A 20560-nucleotide genomic window follows, 5' to 3' on the forward strand; every position below is an offset into this window, starting at 1 on the left:
CATGAAATCCATCTCCATGTTGTTTGCTTTTTCCAAAAATAGTTTTACACAGTGTTGAGAGGCAATTATGTGTATCTGTCTTTTATCTAGTCCCGCAGGTAACAATATGGACCTAGATTTGGACAGTATTCTTCAGACTCTGAATAATTAGGAAGATTTCCCATCAAAGCTGTTTTTGGAGTGGAAAGCAGACATTGAATAGCAGCCAGAGTCAAATTCATCTGTCTTACCGTGATATGAGAAAAAGCGGCATTGTTTGTGCAGAGACATTCTTCCTTCACTTTCATCAACAATCTACAGCTTCATCTGCTTTTGAGGAAAAACTTTTTGGAGACAAATTTGATTTCTCTGGGACTCAATGTGTTGAGCTGGTGAAAGCAGGAAGGCCTTTTAAGCGCAAAGTTAAACTGATAACCAACAGAGCAAAAAGTGCCGTCATCGCTGACTGTCAGCCATCTGTTTTTTGTTTTGCACCTTGTTTTTTAACCCCCCCGGTGGTAGGGCTGCTGATGTTGGTGTCTTCATTTGGTTTGCTTACATTTAGGAAAATAAGTGGATTACTGTATAGATTACAGTGCTTTTCCAACAATGACCAAACATTTGGTAGCAGACAGTGTGACGCTCATGTATAGGTATAGGTAACAGGACGTGGTCACTCAGTGGAAAGTGAGCTAGAGATTATTTTTTAAGGCTATGGAAAATGTGGCATGTTGCCCTTCGTGCTTGCTGCATATATTTTTAGTTATGATGAGGCAAGCATATTTGAATGGCAGTTGTCTATTGTATGTAACTCTTCCTTGTCACTGAAAAGCCTTGCTAAGCCTCAGCTATAGTATGTAATACACTCAGTCTCACAGTAATGAACAGCATGCATGGTTACTACTTCATAACTCAGCCATGGATCAATCAGTCTTTCTGGCCCTAACCTGAAAGGAACAATAAGCTTTTCTATCACTGTAGAGTGTGAAACTATACCACTCTGAGGGACATTTACAATGGAAGTGGTAATGATAATGGTGGTGGGCAATGCTTATATTATATATTATATTACATATAAGTATGTATCAGTTCCCAGTAATTGAGCATAAATGTTATATTTAACATGCTTTAGATTTTTTATTTCTCCTTTTACATACCCTGATGCACAAAATATGCTGTCTATGATGTGATCTAGATCTGTCTTCAGACTTTGGAGTGATAAAATGGATAAAAAATAGTGAAAGTAAATGATCAAAACAATATTTCCAAACCATCCTTCCTTTATTTTTAGGTGTAACTTCTCAAATTATATTTTATTTTATGTAAGGTAATGTTGTTTGGAGTCTCACATAACATGTCAATGTGCCATTCTTTTGTTTTGTGTTGTAGTTTTAAATATTAAGATAGCTGTTACGAATTTAATACAAAATGAAAAGTAAACATGTAATTAGTGCTGCAGTCAAAAGGAAACCTTACAGGGTAAAGAACAATATTATTCTGACAGGGGATGCATTACCTGTACTTTGTGGAAGCTCTCAGTTTAATTTTATTCTGATTTCAGAAGCTTTTATTTGCATCTGAATGTATATCAAAACCAGTCTTCCCCAGAAACTTAAGTATTGGTTTTATAAGAGGCTTTGCACTACCTACCATTACTGTCAATGTTGTGCGTGTAATAATATATTAGTGTGTTGGAAGTAACATATAGCATGTATGTTTGCTAGATTATAACCTTTCATATGTGGATTTACTTTAGGGTAAATCAATCCTCGGCTACTACTACAACCCATAAAATAGTACAACTATGGTGACAAGTAAAATCTAATTTTTTCTAAAAAATATCAAAAATATTTTTGTGAATTTATTTACAAGAAATTAGTTATCTCCCTTAAAGTAAACCTAAATGTCACAGCTGTTTGTGGCAAATTTTGAAACACTGTACATGGAAGAATATGTGCTGTACAAGCAGGTGCAGACAGATGAGTTGCAACTTTCACTGCCCCTTTAGTATCACAGAGGTAACCTCGCCTGATTGGCAAATGTTTATGTAAAAGGTTACCGGGTTTAGTTGTCAGAAAATGAACATGTCATATATGATATTTGTTGCATATATCTAAGGGTAGCTTCTTTGGTCTATGCAAGTGCAGGTCTCTCCTGTATAGAACAATCAATTAAAATCCCATATTATACTACAGTGAGTTTAAAAGAAAAACAGACAAAAAAGGATTGAAAACATAAGAATTTTTGGATTTTTTTGACATATAAAAATAATAAATCAATGGCATCAAGATTGGGAAGGTATGCCTGATACTATTAAGGCTGTCCATTGAATGAAAGCGTATTGGTGTATAACATAATTGGCATCACTTCCATAATCCAGCAGCCAAAGAGGAGACATTGCATAACTATGATATTATATTTCCTATCCATCCAGTTTCAACAATCATGAAATGTTTTTTTTTTTTAAAAAAGAAAACTTTACACTGTACATCACAAAGCTTTTCCATTAGAAAACAAATTCTAATTTCAACATGCCACTAAAATGTAAATTCTACTCAATCACTGCCAGGGAAATCACACTGAAAAAAAAAAGGTTATGTAGAGAAAGCAGAAAGAGAATCAGCTTACATATCTGGTTCAATAACTGCTCTGGTGAAATTTGTCAAAATGCTAACTTATCTCAGTACCCTGTCCCCTTCCCTCCACCCCAGCAGCTTTAGATGTCCCCTCATTAGAGCAGAACAAGATGGCTGCCTCGTAAACAAAGGGAGGAGGTAGGGTGAATGAAGTAGGGATGGAAGAGAGAGGGGACACCGGGCCAATGCAGAGCTTCAACTTCAAAGTTCATTTGCTCTCGTAGACTGTATGAAAATAAAGGTGTACATTTATCACCCTGTACAAACACACTAAAGATTTCAGTCGCCTCACGGTGACCTTCTCTCTTCTCCCAAATATCAGAGAGGGGCTTGACCAATGAAACTATTTCACTCCTAAAGAGCCACCCAGCTCAGCGTAGAAAAGAGAAGGCACCAGGTGTTTGCCAACACCAGCAAGAAGCCACCACACCTCATGCACTCTTTCATTTCTAACCTCGAGTTGATGTAACAAAGACCCTTCAGTTGTGTCAAACAACACAATTCAACTAGAAAACACTTGTTCCTCATGACAGCTTGTCAGGTTTGCTCTCTTTGTTTTTCCATGGCAGACACGCAAAAGTAAAAGCAAACCAACTATCACACACCTGTACATGAATCAGTGAAAAGCGCTGCTCTAAAGCTTCAAGGACAAAATCATGTCAGAAAGTCATTTAAAATGTAACCCACCACAAATACTGTATAAGTTATCTGAATGTGGTAGAAACCTGTAGATGTCCCGCTTATAAAGCAATGGGTAACAGATTTGGTGGTGGCAGTTATTCCATTTCAAGTGTTTGTAATTGGAACTTCATTGAAGACTGAGCTCAGAAAAGACCAGATGGTTTAGTGTTTTGTGTTTATTTAATATAAATATGAATGTGTGTGTGCTTCACTAGATGAGACACAAACTCTAAACTGAATGAATTTGGCTTTAAGATGTGACTCAAAAGCATGAATTATTTTCATCTGATATAAAAAGGGGATCACGCTAAACATTGAGTCTGTGGAACTTGTGAATGAAACTTTTGCAGTATCGGTGAGGGTGTGGAAAAGGCAGCATCTTTCCCTAAAATAAGTTTGCATGATAAGTCAAAAATAATAATAATGGTGATATTCTTGATACAGACAAAGGATTGTGGCAATGAAAAGTGAAAAATAAATGATCAAATAAAACAAGCACACAAGCATACACATGCACACAGACATGCATGCACACTCACTCTCTGTCTCTCTCTCTCACACCCACATACAACTTAAAAAAAAAGAAAAGAATGTGAGCCAAATAAATACTGGTAAAGTATAATACGTACATGTAATTTACCCAAAGTTCATGAAACGAAACAAAACGGAGGGCGAGATCACACTGGATCAAAATGGAAAAGCATGCAGAAGTCCACTTCTCTACTGTAGCTTCACTCCTAGCAGACTACAAAATAGGGAGAAAAACAGAGAGAGAAGGGGAAGGAAAGGTAGAGAGAGAGGCCCCTGTCCTGAGCAGTTATAGCCACCTGGTCAGCCAGGAGTGACTGACTCCCCACACCACAGGGCACAGGGTGCTTCCTTCAGTGGCAAGTCTTCTTCTAACCCTCCATCTTTGTCCTGCAGTCCAAGGGGGAGGAGGAGGAATAGGAGGAAGGATGGGTAGATGTGAAATCAGGAGAGATGGTCAGGGCTGTGGGTGCCCCTTCATGTAATTCAGTAGGTCCAGTTCTGGATGCACAACAAGGAGTTCAGGATCTGTAATAGCATGTGTGGAGGCAGGGAGGAGGTATGTGTGCAGAAACGCTGAGTGGGCTGAGGATGGAACTGAGGGTGCAGAGTGAGGCATGATGGGTGAGGGATGGGGGTCAGAAAGCCAATCTTCTCCTCCAGGCTTATAGGGCCTGTGTCTTGAGCTCGATGGGCTCTCCCCTGGTCTCCTGCTGGCCCTCAGCCTCTGGGGGCCGGGTGCCCTTCAGTGTGGCGATCCTCTCAGAGAGGCCGCGCACACGGGGGAACAGCATAAAGTCATACAGCAGAGCACCCATGGCGCCACCAATCATGGGGCCCACCCAGTACACCTGTGATTAACAAAAAAGACAAAGTGCAGAATGTGTCAGTGAGTCTGAAGATGTCACAGTACTATGGTTTGGAATAGTTTGTACTGTAAAAACAGGTATGATCATCTTACCCAGTGGTTGACAAAATTCCTGACCAGGACAGCTGGGGCGAAAGACCTTGCTGGGTTCATTCCTGCTCCAGTGTAGTACATCTGAGTCAAAGACAGAGAGTAGTTTAGGATTAAGACTGTAAATGTGTATATGTGATGTGATACAATGCTCAGATCCTCTTATGAACCTAGTGAGCTGTTCAAAATGTCCAGACCCTGGGTTGGTTCTTACCCCGAGAAGATGCCCCATGAGCACAGAAAAGCCGATAGCAAGGGCAGCAGAGCCCAGGCGTCCATTGCGCCTCTCATCAGTCACAGCAAAGATGCAGACAACAAGCTGCAGAGTGAGGAAGACCTCCACGGTGGTGGCCATGCCCAAACTGATGCCTGGCTGCAGCTGAGAGATGGGAGGGGGGAAGAAAGAGTGATTAAGTATTGATTTGAGTGCATAAAATAACATGGTTTTACATTTGTATACATATATATATATATATATATATATATAAATGTGTATATATATATATATATACAAACACACATACATATGGAGTATATAGATAGTGTATACATATATATATATATATTGCAGATGCAGTTTTGTTATACATACATACATACATGACCTTTTGCAAGATTTTAGACTTATAGTGTATTTGAAAAATGTTATGTACTACTTGAGTTGGAAACAGTTTGCTTACTTGTATTAATGGACATAGAGTATTACAATAACTGGCAGGTAGCCTTACCGTGTTGAGTGCCAGGTTTCCCCTCATGTTGCCGGGTGTGACCCCATAGAGCACGGCAGCACCAGCCAGTGCTCCGAGACACTGGGCTATGATGTAGAAGAAGGCACGGAACAGGGACATCTGGGAGCCAATCAGGTAGGCAAAGGTAACAGCTGGGTTGATGTGACCTCCACTGATGTGGCCGATGGACTGGATGAGGGTGGCAGCCGCCAGCCCAAAGCAAAAGGCAACATGGAGGACATTATGGGGCCCAGTGGTCCAGCGGAGGGCTGCCCCCAGCCCAAAGAATACAAAGAACATGGTGCCGTAGAACTCGGCGAAAACCGCCCGCCAGAAAGACATAGATCGGAACTCCCACATGGTGTCAAAAGGTCAAAAAACAACCTCTAAGCAATGGAGGGATGAAAAGTCAAAAGAAAAAAACCAATCAACTAAAAGGAGATGCTGCTTTTCCACAGAAAAAAAAAACTGTTTGAGACCAAAAACCAAAAAGCAACTGACAAAAATTTGCCCTCAAACAGAAATTGCCTCTCTAAAGCTAACTGCAACAACACGTAAACTGCTCAACATGTAACTCTCATGTAAAAGTGAATAATCTGCTGCTCTGCCTATTGAATTCTGATTTCTGTCATAGAGAGCTCCTGAGTGGAGCAATAAGACAGTCTCTGTGCATCTATGTGTCAACCCCGCTGGTTGTTAGTAGAAGAACATGGATAGACAAACGTTAAGCATGTCCTGCAGACATTCAGCCTCTTTACCAGAGCAGGGGGAGCTCAGAGGCCTTTTTATAACACCCCAGGGCCAGAGTAGCCCCACTGATCCGGGGGGAGGGGCCAGTGCACAATACTATGAATCAAAACAAAATAATTTAACCCATCTCCTGCCCTGACCTCCCGCACTGTAGAAATCACAGGTTGCAATTTTAAATGAGTCAGAAATAATCACAGTGGAGCTTGACAATTACTTAAACTAATTCATGTCGGAAAGCCCTCAAAATACTGAACTTAGTTAGTTTAAAGGGTGCTTTTGAAATTAGGACTTGACCTTATGTGTTCAGGGCCAGCAAAGAAGGAATCAAAAATTTGGTTACTCTTCTGCTAAAAACAAAATGCTTTGCAGCATCTTACATTTCCGCTGGGTGTTTTCCAGGTTTTCAGGGGTCCAGCTAGACCTCGGGTGTTACTGGAGTTGGTGGAGATCTAGTCCCTGAATACCACCAACGGCCCTGGTTGAAGCACTAATACCAAGAAAGTGGTAGAAAATCCCATTCATAAAACCACTGACTGAAAACCTCCCCTGAGAAACTGCACTAACTTTCAAACCTAAAAATAGAAAAGCAGTGGGCATGTGGTGGGCAGCACCTGCGAGCTGGTAGAAGTGGTGTGCAGTGGTGGTTTTGCTTCTTTTCTCATAATTTTGTTATTTTTGCAGGCACAGAATAAATGTAATTACAATCTCAACCTTTTAACTTGTTTTCCATTATCTTCCTTTCATTGTCTCTTCTGAAATGTGCAATCAACAGTTCACATTCACTCCAATCAAAGCTGTGATCGCCAAAGCACGAGCAATTTCTCAATTTCTCCACTTGTGCTCTGGATTGATACAAATTAGGTTTGTGGCAGCAGAACTGATTAGGCTAGAGTTTTACATTGTGTGTGCTGGATGGGTTTGGAGGCTCAGGTTGGATAAAGCGGTGGAAAATCCACGGTTGGAGAGGGAGAGGGGAGAGCAGGGCCTGGCATTGAGGTTCTGCACTGGAGCATCATGCTGACCAGGGCAGCCAGAGGGATGGCCGCAGCCATCTGAAAGGATTATGCTGAGCTCACTGCTTTTCTCCTTTATGCATGGAAACAAAACGCTGGCAATAACAGTTTCTGCTTGTTTCTATGATCTGTTTGTCTAGCTGCCACTGTTGAATCTGTGAGATCCCTTTTCCATGGGCCAGAGTGGCTCTATATATTTTTTGCCTCTGTGCCATCGATACTCCAGAGAGTTGCGCTGGAAAGGCACCGGGAGAATCTTCAAATATAATCAGCATACAGTTTTTTTAAGCCTCAAAAGATGTAAGTCACTTTGGAAGTTGCCTGCTTTTTTACAGATACTCGATGTGATCTCTTGCATTAATCTCACAGCAGCCTGATGTTTGGATTTTTTTTCATCTCACATTCAGGGAAAACTGACGGGTGAACAGACTCTACCACCATCATATGATGGACGGTGGTGGTAGTTGCTGGAGAAAATATTACTTTTTCCTCAAAAGATAGTGTTTATTCTGTTGTTGTGATCCTGACAGTTTATTACAGTTTGTGCCTCTCTATTGTCATGAGTATTATGTCCTTCTCATGACTCCCTCCATTAATGCTAAGCCATCTTTTGTGGGTTTAAGCCCACAGTTTAGTTTTACAGGGGAGGGTATTGAAAAGGTGCTTGCATTGTATTTTCCTCTTTCCCTGGCTTCAGACTGCTGACACATACACAACATGCAGCCCCTAAACATCTCACAGTGGAGTAGAAACTCTGGCCTGCACTCACCACACTGTGGCTAAAACATGTATTACAGAACACAGGGGATGAGGGACTAAACAAACAGTATTACAAGGGTAGGGATTAAGAGCTGCTGCTGACAATCCTCAGCAGGAGATATTTAGATACGTTCCACTTCTTTCAAATGATCCATACAGACTTCTTATCCAATTATCTGATCGCCAACAATCTATGGTTCTTGTGGTCATGAATAATCTCTGGTCTTTACCGATTGATGATTAGTTTTAATATCAGATAAGACGATCATCAGAGAATTAGTAGTGTCTTTGCTAACTACTTCTTAGATTGCCCTTGAAGCATGTACTGCCATTGCCATGTTTTTAAAAAATCACACACAGCAACATCACAAAAGTATAAAGGAATTTTAGGCCTCAGTTTCCCTTTTTGCTCTAATAAAAGTAAACAGAAGTTGGGAAGTCCCTGAAATACCCTGTGTTATATAAGAGAGAAGTGAGAGTGCAGTGCTGGGAAGCATTAGCACTTAGCAGTGGTTACAGAGAGGTTTCACATTTTTTCAAGTCTGTCTTAGTGCAATACTCTCATGCCAATTTGTAAATTGAGCGCTTCAGTTGTTCCTCTTTTCCATACTGGCCATCACGTCCTAATGCAATTCCAAGATAAGAGATGAGGGACAAAGTCCAAAGTCCTCATTACCATGAATGCATTCTAAAGTTGATCTGCAGCTAATTTGAGGCTTCAACGGTCTGAGTTAGACAAATCAAGAGGATTTTTTTTCCAGTTTTCCAGTGTTTTAATACAAAATTTCCTCTTTGTGTTACTAACACGCTGCCGCAGCTCAGTGCAGAAACAATATATGTCGAAAAAAAGAGAAAGAATTTTATTCTAAAAAGACTCACTTTGGAAGATAACCACTTGAATTCTATAATTCAGACCTCTGAAGCATCATATTAGCTTTGAATGATTTTATAAAACATTTTATAACAGACAAGGGTTGATGACTGTCTCCCATCTCTTAAACTGGAATTGTAAGGAAAGAATCTCTTTGCAGCCAGTATGGACATCAGGAACAAGTCAAGTGACCAATAATTATCTAGTGAACATACAGGCCTGTCAGCATTGGTTTAAGACAGACTACCTGTAAACATTGTTTGATACTTAGACCACACTCCCAGAGTAGTGAATATTTATCCCTTCCAGGGTTAATTTCATCTCTAAACTTCATTGAGTTAAACATTTTTGGAAATTGAAAAAGTGATGCTTCAGTACTAAGGTATTATTATATTCAACAGTCTGAAACAGTTTATTAGAAATTTATACCCAAACTCCCACAGGATAAGACAAACGCAGAAGTGTTCAACACAGGTTGAATCAAACACACAAGCCTCCAAAGATAGTTCTAGTGTATGTTATTAACAAACCTTTTTATCCTCTAGTGTTTTAAACTACTTGGGAAACTTTTGGTAGACTACATAGGATTTCTGCCTTCACCGTAGAATGCATATGGAAGAAAATTAACTTGTGTACTTGCTACAATTTGCAATGTTTTGTACACTGGCATAGAGAAACAAACTGGCCTTTGCAAAGGTATAACTATATGCAAAGATTTAATCACTCTACTACCATAATCTCAACACAAGCTGTAAGTTGCACAAGCATATCTGTTTATTTTAAATGCTGAAATGTTTAAAAAAAAAAAAAAAAAAATGAAATCATTGTTAAATATTTGCAGATGTTGGCATACATTGGAAAACCCATTTCAAGCGGAACTCCAGCTTTTTAAATTAACAAACATAAGTGCAATTTACAATACAAACATTAAAAGGGGGGAAATCTGTTATTTAAAAAAAAAAAAAAAAAAAATCTACTTTTTTTTGGAAAATAGGCATTTTTTTTCTTCATTAGAAATCACAATGTTCAATACATAACAGGACATTGCAAAAAAAAAAAAAAAAAAAAAACAGAAGGTGTAAGATATCAGCACATCCCATTACAGTCATTTAAGTCAATGAACAATAACATTTTCATTTGAACAGAATTGTCCATGCAGAACAGAACAGCAAAGCACAGCACTGTATGTCGCTATGGATCTCTGTGCATGTCTGTATCCAACAGTCATTCCCTGTCACTCCCTTGAGGGGTTTCGCTTTGGAAACTGCGCAGAGAGATGAGATTTCTTCTCCAACGTGGCTGCAAACTCATGCCTTGTCTCTCTCTTCAACCGACTTATAACTCACTTTACTACTGGTGTGGCTTCCGTATTCATCTACTCAAGGTCGGGCATTTCTGGAAAGGAGACAAAATTAAAAATGTGATGTGTGTGAGCAGCATTAGATCTGAATCTAATTCACCTATTAAAATTAAAACACACACACACACAAACACACAGAAGAAATTAAATAAAAGTGATTATACTACTACAAAGTTCAGTCCCTCAAACTTTTTTGGATCAACTGAAGCCATATCCTAACATAGCCATTTGTGATTTTATGGCAAAAGTTAACCATCTCTTACTTATAGCCATTTTTGATTGAATACCTTTAATTCTCCATTAAGGGGCAGAAATATACAATTGAGCCCTTTCAACATAATATAAACTTCACTATACTACATTGAATGATACCATCTTTTCCACAGACATTGAATAGCTACTTAGCAGGTCCTACAATGATTCATCCGTTTGTACACACAGGGCACCGCCTAGCATTATGGCTTTCTTCTTCTCAGCCCATGGGATCTAGTGACTACCGGATTACTAATTATAAAGAAAGCTCTTTTGGAATAGTACTTACTTTCATCATCACTGTCTGCAGAATCATGCTGCAAAACAAAGCAAAAACAATTATTACAATTCTTCCTACACTGCTTTACCCGGTAAATTTCACTTAATTAAAATTTCTTCAAACAAAACACTCTCTCTGTAATAAAGGATATGAACCATATTAAAAAACTACTATATGTATAAAAAATAAAAAAAATATGTATCATGAAAATACCTCATCATCTGCACCATCTAAATCAGGTAGATCATCCCCTCCCATGCTGTTCATCATCTGGAGAAATGCACAAGAGCAAACAATCAATTTGTCAACACTAGGACATACTCACATCTGGACATACTCACACTTCAGGCACTGTGCATGTTCAATATGTTTACCTCTGAGAACCTGTCAAAACTTGACAAGTCTTCATCTGAGTCATCTTCCCAATCTTTCCAATTATTGAAATCCACACTCAGCCAGTTGCACTAAAAGATGATAGATTCGAGTGTTTAAATAAGGCAAGATTTGACATGTAATCACTTTATTCCAGCTGTTTTTTTCAATGCTGATATTTACTTGCCATACTATTCTTGGAACTAAGAATTTTAATGCTTTTAATAAAAATCACCAGGAAAAGGCAGTTAGATGCAAATTCTTTTAATACGTAAAATAATAGTAAGTTAAATAAATGAGCTTGAACAGTTTACCAAGATTTATTTTCAGATTGATGGAAATTTAAGTGTACGTATCTTGTTTGCAACAAGGCTACACCTGAAGAGTGATGAGTATTGGTGGCTTGACAAATTGTTTTTGTTTTTTTAAAGAAAGAAAGTAACCTTTGTCTTGTCTTTGGTGAGTCGTGGCCATGATTTCCCAGCCTCTGCTTTTCGTAAACAACACAACACAGACCTGTCAGTGCGTCTGTGTTTGGATTCCTGCATGGAACAGAGAGAGTTTAATGAAGTTTTAAAAGAATAAAAGACATGGCAGAACTACAACAATGACTTCTAGTGACAAACATACTTTGGGGTCGATCTCCCCGAAAAGGTCCACTGTATTCTGGTGCTTGATATTATCTGTTCCGCTGACACAGCTGTATGATGAAATGAAAAGAGGTCATGATATTTCCTTTCCAAATGCCAACAACAACTGAAAACCATGATATTATTTGTGTTCTCATTATTCTGTTCATACACTGTACCACAGATCAGGCCCTGTTTCCAACAGGCATCTTAAGGCTCATCTTTTCTTTAAAGTGGCAAACTCGAAGATTTTCATTTAAATACATCTCTGTTAAGTCACTATCTATGGCCAAATGAGGCAACACAATGGTGATTGAGCATTTGGCCCACTGATGAAATTATTGTAATATTTATAAATTTGCAGTGTGACTAACTTGGTGTTTTTGGCAACATTTCCAGGAAAAATTCTGTATTAAGTTCTTGCTAATGGAAGCCAAACATTCCCAACTGCTGCAGCTTCACATTAAAAACATTTAACTGGCGAAACATGAGTTGACTTTAATCATGAAGCACTCACAGTAAATATAGGGTTTCTGTAAGTGAGCTTAGCTCTTATTGCTGTCATTCATCAATGAATTTACATAACAAGAAAACGGTCATTTTGGGTATTTTCTGACAGCAGATCAGTTTTGAAATATTGCAGGGAGTAATGGAACAAGAAGCAGCAGCCACAGTGAGCTGTTAGATGAAGAGCTGCAAGCGACAGGTCGAACACCAACTTCTCAGTGAGTTAGCCAACTCTGTTAACTGCGTCCTGCTGTTCGCAGACTCATGCCATGTACTGCATAAAATCAGATCATGGTTGCTCACAGAATGATGGAAAAAGGCCAATTAAGGCCCGAATTCTTTATCAAAACAGCATCTGTTTGTTTGTTTGTTTGTTAGATCTGCTGAAGGAGGAAAAGGTTCTTTGTCTTCACCTCAAGTCTCTGCTTAAGACGTGTATGTAAAGATGACTTTGTGACGTCACAACTAGTTTGGGACCCAACCGTGGTCCAATATCCAATTTACAGAAGTGTGACGTGGAAACATGTTACCTCCAGTGCATTTACACAGATAAGGGACTTTTCACTGAAGTAGGAGAAATCTTGTTTCTAGCAGTTAAACTTAAAAATAAATATTTGTATATTTATTGATTCTGGATTTTCTAAAAAGGCGGTAAGAGTTAATATAATTTTATACATTTTTAGCACAGTAATTGATTTTTTGCTGAAAAACCATATCAGAAACAAATTATTGAAAGCAGAAAATTTTTAGATGTCTTAAAACAGGTCTGGAGAGGATCTCTGAGATGCCTCTAGGAAACTGGGCCTTGGTCAGTTTGCTCTAAGATCAGGAAAATTCTCACTCAATTTAATGTGCTATTACTAGAACTTACCTGAAATCAATTTTGGACTTGTCGAAATTTACTTGCACATCTTTACTGTCCTCCACGCAGAACTCTATAAAAACAGAGTCCCGCCTGTCATACCACTTAGCTGTTGCAGGCTGCCTAATGACAAAGAGGAGAAAGAGGGATTAAGTAACATTAAAACAATCCAGAATCATCCATGCTTCATTCTAGTCTGACATAGTAACTGTTCAAGAGCCAAGAGTACCCTGTTTGTTAATATTAGTTGGGCATATCGTTTTCACAGCCTGTGGTGGTTATTCTACTCCAGTGGCCCACGTGTACAGGGTGCAGTACATCTGAGATCACGTTTGAATCATGTTGACGAAAGTCACTCATTCATTCCAGATTAGCATGAGAGCCTCTGAAGTATCCTTCACCTCTTTACCAAACGCAATAACTGTTTGAGAAACACTTAACATAATAAGCCGCAATAAAAATGGTCCACCTGCTAATATTACATTACAGATAGTATACTTTCATCACAGCAACAATTAGTTTATCATGAGAGAGTGTCAGGCAATGCTACATTAACAGTAGGCCGTATCGTTATTTGGATGTGAACCAAAGTTAGGAAAAAATGTTTGCCTGGGATAAGGACAGGTTGTGTTACGAAAAACGTTATCATTGACGAGCGTGTCTAAGTCGGTGTTAGCTTACGTTAGCTAAAATGAAATCTTACAAGCTAATCATGACACCATGCTTTTTCGGTGCTAACATTACCGTTGTCCTGCTGCTTGACATTATCCTGCTTGCTAACGAAACTGAGCTGACAAAACAAAACGCGTAAACAAAACTAGGAAGGAGTTTATCAGCTTGTGGGACATGGTGGTGCCAAGTTATATTAGGTTGAAGGAAAGTTAGCGGTGCGTGGATTTAACGACCCGCTGCGCCGCTAAGTCTTGACAGCCGAGTAACCGCTGAGGCTAGCACTCGTGTGCACTCGTGTGCTAGCTCACTTAGCTACCGTTAGCTGGCTGATCCGCAGTATACTACACTGCCGCTAAGACTTGTAGCTAGTTAGCTACGACCGTTGCCGACTACATAGGAAACCCAAGACTTACATCTTCACTTTTTTAGCAATTAAAACTCCCTCGTCGGACCACGATATAGATAACAGTGTTGCCTAGCTGTAGCGTCCAGCAAAAATGATCGCTGAAACCTAGAGTTAGCTAACTCTAACGTTTACAACAGATGCAGTGGTGTCTCTCCAAACATCGCGTGTTTTCGCCGTTCTCTCGTGACGTACTGTTTCGCCCGCCTGCATGGAGCGTGGGCACGGGAGCGTCACAGGCCGAACCCGTTGAAGACAGTTCTAGAACGCCTGTGCACGGCGTTCCAGAGCAGGGCGCGAGCTCCACCAGCCGTGTCTCTCCGTAACTGACAGCATAATGCACCGTCTCCCGTGTGAACAGGGAATCGTCCGGTGTTTCGCTGTCCCATCCATCCACCTGGACTTCCTCCCTTGCACCCGTAACAATTATTACTACCGCAAGAAGGGGGTCATGATAAATTGCTTGAACAGATGACTTATAGGGTCGTTTTTTAGGTGTCAAAATCTAGTTTTAAAACGGTTTTATTTAATATGGTTTATTATATATTTAGTTGTAATAATAATAATAATAAAACAGCTCCTTAATATAGCACTTTTGTTAACAAAGTTACAAAGTACTTTAAAGAAACAAAAGAAAATAGAAAAATAAACACATAGATCAAAAAATACGAAGGGATAAAACAAGGATAAAAAATATAAAATGGCAAGATTGTGGTGATACAACCCAGCAACATATTAAATATAAAATATTTAATTCTTTTGTTTTCCTATCAGACAATGTTTTAAGAAGGGATTCAAAAGACACTAAGGATGTAGCCAGTCGGATCTCAATAGACAGAGTGTTGAACCATCTGGAGGCCTTAACCGAAAAGGCCCCGTTTCCTCTGGTCGCTAATCAAGACCGTGAAATAACCAGTGACAGTATAGCAGAGCCCAATCCACCGATCTAAGGGAACGCCCAGGCGCATAGGGAGTCAACAAAACCTTGATGCAATTTAGATCAAGGCCATTTAATGCTTTAAAACTTTAGTTGTATTTGTTGCCTACTTATTGTAAAGTGTTTCATCAAATTGCTTCCCCTTTTTGTGTGTCAAGTAATTAATGTACAGAGAAACTGGGTTAAGACAGGCTAGTATTATTTCATCATAGGAGTAGTATAAGGCTGCAACCATCAAGTATATTCATTATCAGTACATCTAGCAATTATTGCCTTTAATAGCTGATTGATTGTTCAGCGTATAAAATGTCAGAAAATAGTGCCAAAAGCCCCATAATTATGAAGCCCAAGTTCACACTTTCTGATTTGTTGTTTTGTTTTAGCAGCTGCCATAAATACAAACCTGAATACTAGCAATTATTTACATTTAAGAAGCTGGAAAAGGGAATTTTTCGCATTTTTGCTTTAAAAATGACCAAAATTGTCGCCAGCAAATTACCTGTTAATAATTGATTAATTAACTAATCAATTCAGCTAGAGCCAGGGGAAATAATTAAAAACTACCATTTATAGTGGAGGTCAGAAGGGGCATAACAGCAAATCTTTTCCCTGCAGCCGCCAGGATGTTAATCTGGCCATGTTAGATAATTGTATATATACAGTTGTGAAAACTGTGCACTGAATTATGGCTACAACTTGAAGATAGAAGGCCTCCTTGACCCCTCCACCTTTGCTTTGTGTCACAAGTGTGAGAGGAAGTATTCAGACCCCTTACTTACAGTTAGTAACCACACTGCAAAACACTCCAAGCAAAAGTCATGCATTGAAAATATACAAAATGTAAATGCACACATGAAGTATTATGAGCAAAATGCGCGTAAAATATTAAGTGGAAAGTACTGGAAACAGAAAAATGGCCCTTGTGTGTGTTATACTGTATATATTGGATATATAAGTATCACCATCTTAGTTGGTCAAGGTGGATTATCTTTTATTTATTTATGGCAATACAATGCATCGTATGACCTGCATGTAAAATATTAATTTGCAAAGTAACTAGTATAGCTCTCAATAAATGTTGTGGAGTGAAAAGTACAATATTTGCCTCCATATTTAGGGGAGTAAAAGTATAAAGTGGCACGGAGTGAAAAGATCAAGTAATATTGAAGTATCTGAAATTAAACTTAGAGGTGCCGTGAGGATTTTCAGATTTGTGTACATTCAGTGTTACTCACCAAAACACACTCTGCATCTTCTTGAAGTCTGTGTTGAATGGATTTCTTTCCTTATTCAAAATCTGCAGAGCTAACTTTTTTGGAAAATCTTGAAACCTTATTTTTTACATCTCCGTTTACTAGCTAGCAACATTGCCTGCCCATTGCTGTGTTTCTTGGTGCATCAAACAAATTATACTGCAATCAAAAACTTTGCTCCATAGCACTTCTAATGGTCCTTGAAGTACAGTATTTAAGTAAATATACTTATTTACATTCCACCAAGTGCCACCGGGGATGAAGCTAAAATAAAAATAATAATAAACATGACCTGAAGGGGGGCACAGTGTGCTTTCTATTCAGTTATGGGACACTACTATAAACCCTTCCACCCCATTATTATCAACACTGTATGCACAATTATCATGTCACACACTTTAATTTTAGACCTAAACTGACATACAGAGGGAAAAGAAAGTATATTATCAATGTTAAGCTAAATTGTAAGTAGCATTGAAAAAGTTTCCTTCAACAATAATTAAAATTTATTATAGAACTAATGAACTGATTGACATCATCCCTTTTCACACAAGAATATGAGCTTTACAAGTGATTAATTATGTGCACTACATTCATTGCCATACACAACAGAAACAAAATGAAAAATAGTTATTTTATTGCTCTTTTCAACTCCTCCCTCCTTCAAGGAATCTTGATCTGGAGGAGGACCAATGAGAAAAAAAAACTTTAGCATAAATAAGACTAAGACTAAGGAAAACATAAATGAGACAACAGGTTAATTTGGTGGAATGAGTTACAAAAGATCACCTATCAATAAAATAAAATAAAATAAAATAAAAACTGCTGCTGATTTAGAAAATGTGCTTTGACAGTACTATGGGCCTTTCTGCATTTGGAGATGATGAAAAAGACACAAGACTCTGGCTTGTGTTTATTTTTTCAACAGAAATGAGCACAGATGCGGTGGTGGAAGTCAAAGCATCCCCCTTCACAGCTTGCTGCTCAGCCAGGTTATTAGCAGATGCCTCTTAAGCATTGCTATCAGTAATAAAATCTGAGTGAGGCTTTGCTTATCAGTTTAGGTCCCTATAGGGATGGAGGGCGTCAGATGCACCTGTTGGTGTAGGTGTGGGGGTTTTCTATGTGGGCAAAAGCATTAAAGCAGCTGAAAATGACATGGAAACTGTCAGATGAATTTAAAGGCAAACAGTGAGGCTCTAGGTAATGTCACTTTGGGAGCAGCTTCAAGCTGTTGGACTTGGACAGGAGAGAAGATAGGCTGAGAGGCAGTATCACCTCTATGAGGCTTGGCAACTGCTGATGGGCCAAGTGGAACAATGGCCAAAGCAGGAAAAGAGAGAGCGGCATTGTCAGATGAGTTGCAAATGGTCACTGTGGATTGAGGCACAGATGACGCGGATGATAGCTTGGATAGAATAACAATGTCAGGCTGCTTCTCCATGTGTGGGACCTGAGTGGTGATGTTAGAGAAGATGGGATGTGTGGCAGGATAGGTGTGTGAATCAGATAGGAATCGAACGTTATAAATGCCTGGCGCAGAGGAGAGTTCAAAATAATCCGACTTCGTCTCCAACTTTGATCACCTTGTGCTGGACCTTTGCCTTTCCAAGACCAACAGGCAGGCTTTATGGGAGATAGTGGAAACAAGGGATGGATGACACACTGTGGATGCGGGGCCGATTTAGTTGATAAAGGGGAGTTTTTGTTGGCCACAAGAAGGGCTGTAGTTAGAGTACACAGTATAATTGCTCAGTCCCATTTTTAATCAATTTTTAGGAGGAAAGGACATTTAGCTCAGTCAAGAGCAAAAGACAAGTTTTTAAGTTGTTGGACCTGAGCATTACTTAAGGATGACTGTCACGGTCTAGGCCAGCACACCTCCAATCCATCGACTCATTATCACAGCAGTATATATATCCCCCGGTCGTGCAGCCACTGTTGGCCAGATTGTTGTTTTTGCCAGTCTGGTAGATTACACTCAGGCCACGAAAATACCGTCTAAAAATTTTTTGCTCCTGTGTTTCCCAGTGCTGACTTTTGTCTCCTTGGTTTCAGAGCCACATCTCGCCCAGTCCTCCAGCCTGCTTTGCCATTCACCATTCATCCAAACTTCATCTGCCTGCCCGCTGCTTTCCCTCACAGCTTAATCCCCATCTGCAACCTGCTACCCTCAGCCTCCCCAGGCCTTTTCTTCATCACACAGCTCCCTTCCAGCCCACTGCTCACGTCCCTCAACTCCCAGCCTGAAGCCCTGCTCTTCTCGCTGACTAATTATAATAAACTCCCCATTGCTGTTTCCACATCAGTGTTTAGTTTCCTGCATTTGGGTACGTCAGTTACTCTTGACAATAACATTAGACGGGACATTCTGCGGCGAGATCTGGATTTATTGAATTCCCTTATATTTAGTGTCAGCTGTAGATATTATAGATCCTCTGAAAAGTAAACCGAACTAGCAGCATCTGGTCTCTAAACTTCATTAATATCTTTCAGTAATCCAACATTTAAAAACCTGTATATCAACAGTATCAACCTTATCGTGCTACATTTCTCCAAATAGATTTACAGCATGTAATTGTGTTATTGTCTCTGAAAGATTCCACCTGAACCATAAAGCCACTGAAGAGAGTAGCTTTACAATGAAATAGTCTCATGAATTAGTCATCATTTAAGAAAAGAAAGACATCAGTGAAATCTGAATTACCTCTAGGAGCTTTCTGCAGCTAGATGTGATTTGAATCGGGAATTAACAATAGCTTGCTGTATTGCTGGGGTTTATTTTCTACTAGACTCTCTGGCAGATAATAAGACATCATTTGGATGGATTATTGTGATCTTAGAACCTAATTTCCTTCTTCAGTGTGGTCCAGTTGACAATAGTTTGCCTGCTGGCCTAATTGTAATGATACCACTTATAGAGTTGGTCACGCTCTGGCTGTGGAATAGGATCAGTTTCACATAGCTTCAGATGACGCAACTGTAAACGAAATAAAAGACTGGATTAAACTGATTCCTAGAACCATGTACTGTGAGTCAATACACATCTACATTTGTTTATACGATTCAGATAGTGTGAGAGGGTTTTGTTCACATGCTCACAATTGTTGTAAATTTTGTCAGTTTTAATCTAAAATGTATATATTTACTCTTCAAAACAGAAACACATCATAAACTTTATAAGAAAAAAAGGCTAATTTACTCATTACTAACAAATTAAAAATTCTTTGATCAGTTCTAGTGATAATTAAGAAGGAAAAAGTTCATAAAGCTGCTCTGGTTTTGCTGCACCCTCCATTCTTCCAGACATATTTCAAAAAGAAAATCCACCCAACATAGAATTTACATTATTTCTAGATTACTTTAAAATTCTTTACTTGACAAGGTTTCATATGTGACATCTTTCCTTTAAATAGCAGAGAAGGAAGACTGTGATGATGTCAGACAGGCACAAATCCTGGAGCAGCTCCATATGCAATGAATAATGGAACAACCCCTTAGACACTATAACCACAGCCATGGGAGCTTTTCTGGGATATAACTTCATTTTCTGATTCATAGCTGGATGTCCTAAATTCATGTAAAACTCATTTGACGCAATATCTGGGGAAAAAAAAAAAAAATATATATATATATATATATACGTCAGTGAGCCCAAGGAGTCAGTCACTGATTCAGTTTCAATAAGTGTGATAAATTGACAACATTTCATGTCCTGAGGCCCTGATCTGCAGCTTGTCTGTGTATTAAGATTGAGTCCTTATTGTCCTGCATCAGTAGAATAGTAATGTAAAATTTGTTTAAGCTTGGATTATCCCACTGTGTATGGCTACAATGAAAGAAATTAGTGTTATAAGTTTGAATTTGTAGTGCTGTCAGAAAAAACAAGGTCAAAGATATAATAAACTCAAAATAACTCCCGTAACTAGTGCCTAGTCTGGAATAAAAATATATTAAACTGCTCGCCTGAAGGCTGCAGTGAGTCAATGAAGGATTCAGTCAATTTACACAACGCTAAAAGAAATGGTTTTGTTTTGCTGCCATAGTAACTGAAGTAACTGAAAATGACTCCAAGACCTCAGCAGTCTTACAATAATCTAAAATTTATGCTTTGATGAGTAAGACCACCG

The 20560-nt window shown here is 39.0% G+C and overlaps 3 protein-coding genes across 3 annotated transcripts in view; 1 reads left to right on the plus strand and 2 right to left on the minus strand.

Moving 5' to 3' along the window:
- stat6 (signal transducer and activator of transcription 6, interleukin-4 induced) overlaps nucleotides 1-3739 on the plus strand; it is a 39254-nt gene extending 35515 nt beyond the window's left edge. Inside the window, exon 20 of the mRNA XM_040151906.1 lies at nucleotides 91-3739. Within this exon, the coding sequence (XP_040007840.1) occupies nucleotides 91-151 (61 nt within the window). The 3' untranslated portion in view covers nucleotides 152-3739. The remainder of the gene's footprint in view (nucleotides 1-90) is intronic.
- Nucleotides 3740-4489: 750 nt separating this feature from the next.
- mipa (major intrinsic protein of lens fiber a) lies at nucleotides 4490-5870 on the minus strand. The gene is made up of 4 exons (XM_040151907.1): nucleotides 5511-5870; nucleotides 4997-5161; nucleotides 4786-4866; nucleotides 4490-4675 (listed from the first exon to the last, which is right to left on the minus strand). Exons 1-4 carry the CDS (start codon nucleotides 5868-5870, stop codon nucleotides 4490-4492), a joined length of 792 nt encoding a protein of 263 aa, XP_040007841.1.
- Nucleotides 5871-9937: 4067 nt separating this feature from the next.
- Nucleotides 9938-14427, minus strand: ptges3a (prostaglandin E synthase 3a (cytosolic)). Its single transcript, XM_040151621.1, has 8 exons — nucleotides 14251-14427; nucleotides 13175-13288; nucleotides 11798-11867; nucleotides 11611-11709; nucleotides 11170-11259; nucleotides 11009-11065; nucleotides 10805-10832; nucleotides 9938-10298 (listed from the first exon to the last, which is right to left on the minus strand). Coding segments are annotated over exons 1-8 (480 nt in total). The 5' UTR covers nucleotides 14253-14427; the 3' UTR covers nucleotides 9938-10278.
- Between the last annotated feature and the right edge of the window lie 6133 nt (nucleotides 14428-20560).

The sequence above is a fragment of the Xiphias gladius genome, chromosome 18, assembly GCF_016859285.1.
Source record: "Xiphias gladius isolate SHS-SW01 ecotype Sanya breed wild chromosome 18, ASM1685928v1, whole genome shotgun sequence".
Taxonomy (NCBI): Eukaryota; Metazoa; Chordata; class Actinopteri; order Istiophoriformes; family Xiphiidae; genus Xiphias; species Xiphias gladius.

Coding starts and splice junctions, on each gene's coding strand:
- mipa (XM_040151907.1), bottom strand. CDS start 5,870: ATGTGGGAGTTCCGATCTATGTCTTTCTGGCGGGCGGTTTTCGCCGAG. Junction 5,162..5,510: donor GAAACCTGGCACTCAACACG/GTAAGGCTACCT, acceptor CCCATCTCTCAG/CTGCAGCCAGGCATCAGTTT. Junction 4,676..4,785: donor GGAATTTTGTCAACCACTGG/GTAAGATGATCA, acceptor TGTTAATCACAG/GTGTACTGGGTGGGCCCCAT.
- ptges3a (XM_040151621.1), bottom strand. Junction 11,868..13,174: donor AAGTCCAAAATTGATTTCAG/GTAAGTTCTAGT, acceptor TTCATCATACAG/CTGTGTCAGCGGAACAGATA. Junction 10,299..10,804: donor TGCAGACAGTGATGATGAAA/GTAAGTACTATT, acceptor TCTCCTTTCCAG/AAATGCCCGACCTTGAGTAG.